The sequence below is a fragment of the Nansenia antarctica genome, assembly GCF_963989245.1.
Source record: "Nansenia antarctica genome assembly, chromosome: 16".
Classification (NCBI taxonomy): domain Eukaryota; kingdom Metazoa; phylum Chordata; class Actinopteri; order Argentiniformes; family Microstomatidae; genus Nansenia; species Nansenia antarctica.
In genome coordinates, this window is record NC_137686.1 from 16,369,790 (window position 1) to 16,379,789 (window position 10,000).

Below are 10,000 nucleotides of genomic sequence, written 5' to 3' on the forward strand. Positions count from 1 at the left end.
GTCATGTGCCGTTGTGTTTGGAGAGAGAGCTGCTTAATCAATCAATCAATCGCTGAGATAGGCCTCATGTCGCTGTCCCAGTGGTTCTGGACCAAAAGTGTTTGAGAGAGATAGAGAGGGAGGGTTTGTGATGTGATGTCAAGTGCTTGTGTGACAAAGTGTGAAAAGAAAGTGTGTTGTGAGTTTACTATGGAGGATGGAAACGGTGTGTGTCTGTGTTGTGCGTGTGTGCGTTTGCGATGTTGAAACTGGACTTGTAGATTTCAGTAGGTTGGCTACTTGAAAAGATCTTAGTTCAAAAAAGATTGAACAATGAGCACCCCTATAGTCGAAACTGGCAACTGTTTTTTTTGTTTTTGGTAATCTGATCACAAAGTGACACTACCGTTTATTAGCGGGTTCTAGGGCATCAAAATTGCATTTCCTTGAAACTGCGTTCACTGATAGCGTGTATGTGTAATTATGTGTATTTCTATATCTTATGCTTACCCAATCTAAAAGCTCACGGCACGTGCCTGACGTACACAGACGGACAAACACAGACAGACAGACAGAGAGACAGACAGACAGACACACACACACACACACACACACCCAAACAAAAACACGGACAAACAGACAGACAGACAGACAGACAGGCACACACATACACACACACACACTCCCAAACACGGACAAACAGACAGACAGGCACACACACACACAGACAGACAGGCAGACACACACACACAGACAGCACACACACACACACACACACACAAACACGGACAAACAGACAAACAGGCACACACACACACGCACACACCCAAACACAAACAGACAGACAGGCACACACACACACACACAGACAGACAGACAGGCACACACACACACAGACAGACAGACAGGCACACACACACACACACACACAGACACACACACACACACACACACACACACACACACACACAGACAGACAGACACAGACAGACAGACACACACACACACTGACCTCTTTGGACTCCAGTAAGGTGGTGCGCGGGACCTTCCCCCACTCGTACCCCACACACACACACACACACCCAAACACAAACAGACAGACAGGCACACACACACACACACACACACACACACAGACAGACACACACACACAGACACACACAGACACACACACACACTGACCTCTTTGGACTCCAGTAAGGTGGTGCGCGGGACCTTCCCCCACTCGTCGTCGTCAGGCACCAGCTTGTCGTCCAGCAGACGGAAGATACAGTTGGTCTCCACGATGGCGCTCTCAAACAGCTCATCCTCCTCTGGCGGCCCCGCGGCTGTGGGACCAGACACACACACATACCTTATATCATTACAAGGAGATCTATGGATTGGGTGGGGGGAGGGGTAGGTAGGGTGGGAGGGGTTCCGAGGATGTTTTTCCTTTGTATATGTGTGCAACAGGGGAGGCTGGTGGAGGTCGAAATCGGAGGACAGGGCTCATTGCAATGCATGGCATGGTATCAAACACAAGGACTGGGTCATTGTAATTGATTCCATTCCTCATCACAACAAGCTCTGTCCTCCGATTTCTACCTCCGCCAGCCTCCCCTGGCCCCTAAGGCCAGTACCTATCCTAGAACAAACGTATCCTTTACACACCACTCCTACATTATCATCACTGTGAAGTGAGACTCCAAGCTAAACCTATGACAGGTCCTGTGTGACGTGTGATGTAACTCACGCTGGTAGGTGGCCTGACCGCCCAGGATCTTCCAGAACTCCACAGCGGCAGGACCCTGGAGGTTGACCCCCTCCTCGATGGTCTGGACCTGGGTCGCCCTGCAGCCCAGGTCCCTCTTAGTCTGGATGAACGTGGCCAGCTCCGCCGCCTGGAGAGGAAGAGACACACACGGACAGGACATGTGATGGACGGTAAGGTCAACAAACATGAGACTAGCTGAAAACACTATAGACAGTGTGTCTGTGTGGGTGTGTGTGTGTGTGTGTGTGTGTGGGTGTGGGTGTGTGTGTGCGTGGGTGTGGGTGTGGGTGTGTGTGTGTGTGTGTGTGTGTGTGTGTGTGTGTGTGTGTGGGTGTGGGTGTGTGTGTGTGTGTGTGTGTGTGTGTGTGTGTGTGTGTGTGTGCGTGTGTGCGTGCGTGTGTGTGTAAGTGTGTGTGTGTGAGAGTATAGCCGTCTGGTGTAGACTAGATTACTGCTGTATAGAGAAACAAGCCAAGCTAGACCAACAGGCTGCATGTTTATTGTCTATGGGATTCTGTATGCACTCTAAACATGGTTGGACTGTCGAGCTGAGAAAAGGCTACCTGTCCAACCTGTGGAGAAAAACTGTGTTTTTGTGTGAAAGTGTTTATTCACACTCCCCACCGGGGGAGCTGTGGAGTCACAGCGTTTGTTTGCTAAAGAGAACAGATGGTACTGTTTACTACTGTGTGTGTTGTGTGCGTGTGTGCGTGTGCGTGTGTGTGTGTATGCGTGTGTGTACGTGTGTGTGTGTGTGTGTGTATGCGTGTGTCTGTGTGCGTGTGTGCATGTGTGTGTGTGTGTGTGTGTGTGTGTCTGTGGCTGTGTGCGTGCGTGTGTACGTGCGTGTGCATGCATGTGCCAGTAAGTGTGTCGAAAAACAACAACAACCTACTAGCTGATAGTCACAGCTTAAAAACGTAATGTTTTTTGAAAAAGAACCTCATAAACATGTTACCCCCCTGAGCTTCTAAATACACATTAAAGAAGCTCCAACCCAGAGGAAGAATTAACAGAACATACTGACTTAATCCAGGACTTCTGGAAGTCCTCCTGATTGAACACAGTCGGGGGAACTCACTTTGGCTTTCTCGATGACGTTAGAGAACTCTCCCATCCACACAAAGCAGTGCTGAGGGGTGACCAGGAGGAAACAGTCGCCGCTGTTCAGGGACGAGGCTCTGGGCTCCACTAGTCTGGTCTGGACGTGCCGGCGGCCTGGATAACGAGGAGAGAAGAAGAGTTGAAGCAGGCTGAGACACACACACACGTACGGACACACACACACACACACACATACACACACACACCTTTGACCTGCATCAACATGAGGTTCTTGTAGGGCACGGCGCTGTTGTTGGACATCTGCTCTGTGATGGTGACGCTGCGCAGGCTGACGTTGTTGAAGTTCTCCTTACTGGCCAGGCCCGCCAGCGCCGCCTCAGAATACTCCGACGTCTTACTCACTGGAACACACAGAGACACACTGTGGGTGGGAGGGCGTGTGTGTGTTGTCTATGGAACTGAAACACACACACACATGCACACACACACACACAAGCAGATAGATGCACACACACAGACACACACACACACACGCACAGAAATGCACACACACCCACACACACCACACACTACACACACACACACGCACACACACACACACGCACACACACACACACACACACACACACACAAGCATACTGTATGCACACACACACACACCACACACACACACACACACACACACACACACACAACAAGCATACTGTATGCACACACACACACAGACACACACAAACATGCACACACCACACACACACACACACACACACACTCACTCTTCTCACTCTTCTCAGCCTTCATCCTCTTGGTCTCCAGCGCTCCGATGTTGAGCCTCTGCTCGGTGTACTCGTGTCTGATGTCCTCCCTGGCCGCCAGCATCTTCAGAGGGTTCCTGGACGACTGGACGTTCCTGGACGGCCTGACCGCCCGCTTGTGCTGCACCATGGCTGAGGTCAACCTGCATAGGGAGGGGTCAGAGGTCAAAGGGCATGCAGTGAAGTTCAACCTCCATTCAATGACGGCACTGCTAACTGGTAACTATCTATCTATTCCTTATCTAATCTACCTATTTGTCTGAACAAATCTGATGTTTTCAGATGTGTTTGAAGATCGATGGTAGAGAATATCTCATGTAATGTACTTCATATCTGATACTGAATGTGAATGAAGGAATTCTCCCCATGGTTTGGCTAAACTTTTACAGGGCAGAGCTTACTTGGGCGCCTGAGTGCCGAAGATGGCGTCAAAGTCCTCGCTGATGTCGATCCGGCTGGGCATGCGCGGGAAGTCGGCCACGTGGCTGTAGAACTTGGAGAAGATCTCGTCGTCCAGCTTCATGACCTCCTTCACGGCCTTCTCAGTCACGGTCAGAGTGGTCTCCTGCAGCTCTGCCACTGGGACAACACATACAGTACCGCTTACTAACCAGGAAAGAGGAAATAATATCATACAATTCTGCATTGTCAGGCATTGGTATTTCATATATATATATATATAAATATATTTTTTAATAGCTAGTTTTAGTGATTTCCACAGTAAGAGAAGTCATGAATAAAATGAGAATGTATATTTTTTTAAACAAAGACTACATGCAAAGGACTTTCAGAGAGAGAGAGAGAGAGAGAGCGGAGAGAGAGAGAGAAGAGAGAGAGAGAAGAGAGAGAGATAAGAGAGAGAGAGAGAAGAGAGAGAGATAAGAGAGAGAGAGATAAGAGAGAGAGAGAAAGAGAGAGAGAGAGAAGAGAGAGAGCTGCATAAAAGCAGCAGCTCCTACCTTTACTGTTCAGACGTCCCAAGAACGTCTCCAGTTTATCCAGCTTCTTATCAGACTCCATCTCTGGCTTGGCTTCAATTTCTAGGGGAGGACGGAAATCAGATCAGATCAGACACGACGACTGTGACTTCAACAGACACCAACTAACCACAAAAGGTCTATTATCCAAGAATATGAGATGGACTCTCACCCTCTGGGGGTTTGTTGATGGCAGGCAGGCTGCTCTTGAGCTTGGTGGAGACCGGAGACAGAATGGGACTGATGACTGCAGAGGAGACGGCCAGACCTGCACACACAACCAGACACAAACTGTGAGGGCAGAGTGGAAGCTACACAACCAGACAACTGTGAGGGCAGAGTGGAAGCTACAGAACCAGATATACAGTGGGTGCGTTCGTAAATAAGCTCTGAGAGCGCCGGAGCGCACCCAGGGTGCTCTCTGACCGTTCGGAAATTAACTGATTTCAGTTGAAAGCAGAGCACTTTGAACGCACCCACACATATTTACGAACGCCCTAAGCAACCACATAGACTGCTGATCCCAGCGGCATCCTAACGGACCGCGAGCGGACCGTGCCCTCACCTTTCTTGACCATGCGTGCGGCCACGGTGTACTGGCTGGAGTCGTTGGCCACGCCCTTGCCCTTGGACACCCAGGCCTCCTCCCTGGTGGAGATCATCTGCTTCCTCTCCTCGATGGTCATCTGGGCCTCCGTCTCCTCTCCCCTCCTCTGGACACACAGACAGGCAGGGGGGAACGGGTTAGACGCGACACGTGCTAGACACAGGGTAACGGTCGCCTGGCCTAGTGGATAGTGAGTTGGAATGGCGATCAGAAGGTCATGAGTTCAAATCCCACCTGGGAACACCACCACTAGCGTGCCCTTGAGTAAGGCACTTAGCCCTAAGGTACTCCAGGGAGGCTGTCGCTGTAATCTCTGATTGTAAGTCGCTTTGGATAAAAGCGGGCTGCTAAATGGTTAAAATGTAAATGGTGCTAACATACAGGGTTGGCTACTGTCCATGCTTTCATCCAGGGCTACCGGGGTACCATGGTTCATACATGGTTACACACAGACAGTACAGGGTTACACACAGTGAGGCAGTTTTCCACAAGGCCACTGAAGCATTCCTTGTTGAAAACAACAACAGCACAAAAGAAGAGGAGAGAAGCAAAGGAGTAAGATGAGGAGGGAAAGGAGGAGGCGTCCAATCAGTTGGACTTTACAGACCGGTACTGTATGTGTACTGTATGTGTACTGTATGTGTACTGTATGTGTGTTGTATGTGTACTGTATGTGTGTTGTATGTGTGTTGTATGTGTGTTGTATGTGTGTTGTATGTGTGTTGTATGTGTGTTGTATGTGTGTTGTATGTGTGCTGTATGTGTGTTGTATGTGTGTTGTATGTGTGTTGTATGTGTGCTGTATGTGTGTTGTATGTGTGTTGTATGTGTGTTGTATGTGTGCTGTATGTGTGTTGTATGTGTGTTGTATGTGTGTTGTATGTGTGCTGTATGTGTGTTGTATGTGTGTTGTATGTGTGTTGTATGTGTGTTGTATGTGTGTTGTATGTGTACTGTATGTGTGTTGTATGTGTGTTGTATGTGTGTTGTATGTGTGTTGTATGTGTACTGTAGCTGAATGAGACTGAGTGGTGTTTCCTACGGTCATCCTTAACCTGTAAGCTCTCCACACCAGGGGAGGCTGGTGGAGGTTGAAATCGGAGGACGGATTAAACACGTGTTTGATGCCGTCCTTCATTCCGTTCCATGCTTTCCAATGAGCCAGCGTCCCCAGATCCACACTTCAAGCGTCAACGTTAAGACAGAACTGGGACACGATAGAAGGACTGCAGGCTATACAACCAGCGCATGCAGTGGTACTGCTACACTGACGCTAAACCAAGACGACAGCAGCAGGCAGGGCATTCACACAGAGCAGAGGTCCAGAGAGAGAGGCTGGCGGAGGCAGACATCGGAGGACGGGCTCATTGTACAGTGATGCGTGGAACGGAATAGGGAATGGTACAAATGTATCAAACACCATTCCCCCGTTCCGTTCCATGCGTCGTCACGGGCCCGTCCTCCGATTCCCCGCCTCCGCCAGCCTCCCCTGGGCAGGTCACAGGTGTGTGTTCTTCTCTTACCTGACTGTGAGGGTCAATGTACTGACACTTATGGCCAAGGGAGATAGGAGGGGAGTAGGTGGAGGAGAAGACGGGCTCCTGGATAGCGGAAGGAGAAGAAAAGGAGGAAAGAAAGGGAGACGTGAGGTGGCGTGAGGCAGGGGAGGCTGGTGGAGGTGGAAATCGAGAGGGACGGTTTGGTTGGAATGCACGGAACGGGATGAGGAGTGGTATCAGATGCACGTGTGTTCGATATGACTCCTTATTCCATGCGTCACAATGAGGCCGTCCTCCGATTTCTACCTCCGCCAGCCTCCCCTGGTGGGAGGAAACTGAGAGGAATGGTGACAGCCATGCAGATAAGGTTTGAACGGAGGAGGGAGGGAGGGAGGGAGGGAGGGAGGGAGGGAGGAGGGAGGGAGGGAGGGAGGGAGGGAGGGAGGGGAGGATGCAGAGGAAGGAGAGCAGTGACATAAATCCAAACCCCGCAAAAATGTAATAAAATAAATCAAATAAAAAATTTGCGTTTGTTCATTTGTAAGTTGATGTAGAAGCAGAGAGACACATTCAGATCAGCAATCATCATTACAGAGGGTTTAGAGATGAGATTTGATCATTCATTTTTGTTCAATAAACACATTGCGCCTGTTTCATCCCAGGCTCAAGCAGATTGCTGCTGGAGCTGATTGGTGGGTTGGTTCCACGGGAGGCTGGTGGAGGTAGACATCGGAGGACGGGCTCACTGTAATGCATGGCATGAGTCCGTCCTCCGGTGTCGACCTCCACCACCCTCCCCTGGTTGGTCCACGCTATATTTTCCCCACAGAACAGCGACCACTGCTCCAGTGTTGAGAGGGCCTCACTGGCACAAGCACACCAATTGCAAAGGCATGCACAAGCACACCAATTGCAAAGGCATGCAGATAACGCTTTTAATAATTATAATTAATAATCAGACATGCGCGAATGCTACATTAGCCTGCCATGCAGATTGCAGCTGCAACCATTATAGATAGATAGATATTATAGGTTATCGCATGATATATTGAACATTATCGCATTAAGATTTTTCTAGAAAGACCAGCCTACAAAGGTTTGGCATGAACAGTAATGATGATGAAGAGAGGCCATTTTGCTGTCACGTACGACTAATAATATGAATACAATAATAAGGTGCTATGCCTCAGATTGTCTCCTCTCTCCATCACTACTGTGCTTGTTCAACAAGGCGTCCATTTTGTGCAAACCAACGCAAGCAGTACAGCAGCATCCTAGCACCAAACAAACAAACACTAATGTTTAGTCTGCGCTGTGAACGCAACACATTGACTTCAAAATCAGCAACAGATGTGAAGGGATTCATTCACAAGCTCAGAAGAAGACGGACACAAGAGGCCACCACCAAGCATCCCCCATCCCAAAACACAGCCACCAAACGGAGGACATTTGGTCACCTGCCTCCATCCCAATTCTCCACCCTTTTCCTGAAGTGTGCACCTGTGGTGTACTCGTGCACTGCCCTACTGTACCGTACATGGATTCGAAAGCATAGGATTGGTGTAAGCATGAGCTCTAACACCAGCCCTATGCTTTTAAATCCGAATAGGGAAGCGTAGTGTACACACGTGCAGGGAGAAGGTTGTAGAAATGAGATGTAGGGTGTAAGACCACACCGACAACGAACAGCAGTGAACGGGAAAAAAAAAACGTCATGACGGACAGAGTGGAGGAAACAGGAAGCAGCAGAAGTCTCACACAAAGCTGATTGGACGACCGCTGGTGGGGGAGGAGCATGTCGTCAGACCTTACCCACTGCTGCTCAGACACAGCGGCCAATTCATCAATAACCACCCTGTCCTCCTGGAGGGTCAAACACAGAGGGGGGAGTAGAGTTCAAATTCGATTCTATTCAGAATACAGGCTATATATACTGTATATATAGACGCTTTGAGAATAGAATTCATAATTCTATTTCTATGAGGGTTCCCGCTGGGACCATACTGAAATGTACTACGCGCTCAATGGCATATATTATTATTTGCGGCAACGTTTGCAGGAAAAGTGCTATACAAATAAAGGTTATTATTATTATTATTATTATTATTATTATTATTATTATAATATCATGAGGAGACCCTATACCCCACTAACATGAGGCTTAATGAGGATCAACTGGGTGAATAAGGCAGTTGAGAACATTCAACATTCAATTCTAATTCCAATGAATTCTATTTGTATGGTCTGGTGACAGAGACCACAGCCATTGCTAGCTACAGTGGCATGAGGCTTTCAAAGTGTGATCAGCTGGGAGATTAATGTTCACTAAATATGCAAACAGAGAGGGCTTTATTCAGACCATGGATTCAACTATAATGTGGAGAATTAACAAAAGAAGGACATCCCAAATCATTGCAAGATGTGTCTTTAGCTCTTTTTTTTGCTGTGTAGGCTATGTTCTTATATAAACAGATTGATGGTCAGTTAAAACCAGAACTCTACACTGAATTTTTAAGAGTTGAGTCATACAGTTCAAAGCCCGGTAAATTATATGTCACAAGATATTCTGCTCACAGATTGTAAAATGAGACCGACCCCCCTTGCTAAATCATCATTGGGCTCAGGTTTAAGTGAAACTCAATCTGTGCAGAGTCTGCAATTTGACTTGATCTTGTCCCAGCCTGAAGTAGACAAGGGATTTCTCTCCAAATACCCCAGACAGCTAATTCCTCTGGGAGGCTGGTCCATATGCTACTGTAGCTACGCTCTACACAGGGGCTGCCGCGCCGCTGTCCACTGAGCTCACACACAGCAGATGGAATACCAGGGGAGGCTGCGGAGGTAGAAATCGGAGGACAGGTTCATGGAACGTGTTTGATACCATTCCTTATTCCGTTCCGTGCATTTACAATGAGCCCTGTCCTCCGATTTCTACCTCCACCAGCCTCGCCTGTGGAACATTATGAATGGGTAAAGGGGGACATTAAAAGGAGGAGAGTGTCATGCCAAGTGTCATCTGGACACTTTGGAACCGAGACTACAATACACACAAGTACGGCTTGATACTGGAAGTGAAAGAACGATCATGTTTTGTTAAGGGAGATTGTGTTGTATTTATTCCATACACTCCCTGTGTAAGGTGTTATGTTGGCTGTTGTACTGTACTGTGCTTAGGTGTCATGTTGTGTATTACAGGTAAAATATCTGTATAGCTTTTTTTTCTTGCCTTAAATATATATAGGCCTACGTATATAATTCAATCTTTTTTTATCTCATTTAAAAATAAATGTTTGCCTCGTGCA

At 48.1% G+C, this 10,000-nt stretch overlaps 1 protein-coding gene across 1 annotated transcript in view; it reads right to left on the reverse strand.

Annotated features, from left to right (window-relative positions):
* Window positions 1–10,000, reverse strand: part of LOC308172004 (supervillin-like) — a gene marked incomplete at both ends in the record, with an annotated part of 45,682 nt that overhangs the window by 10,898 nt on the left and 24,784 nt on the right. Inside the window, 11 exon segments of the mRNA XM_080546914.1 lie at window positions 1,162–1,307; window positions 1,715–1,862; window positions 2,817–2,953; window positions 3,046–3,201; window positions 3,565–3,758; window positions 4,017–4,194; window positions 4,575–4,655; window positions 4,765–4,860; window positions 5,158–5,305; window positions 6,723–6,800; window positions 8,511–8,561. Coding sequence (XP_080403040.1) covers window positions 1,162–1,307; window positions 1,715–1,862; window positions 2,817–2,953; window positions 3,046–3,201; window positions 3,565–3,758; window positions 4,017–4,194; window positions 4,575–4,655; window positions 4,765–4,860; window positions 5,158–5,305; window positions 6,723–6,800; window positions 8,511–8,561 — 1,413 coding nt within the window.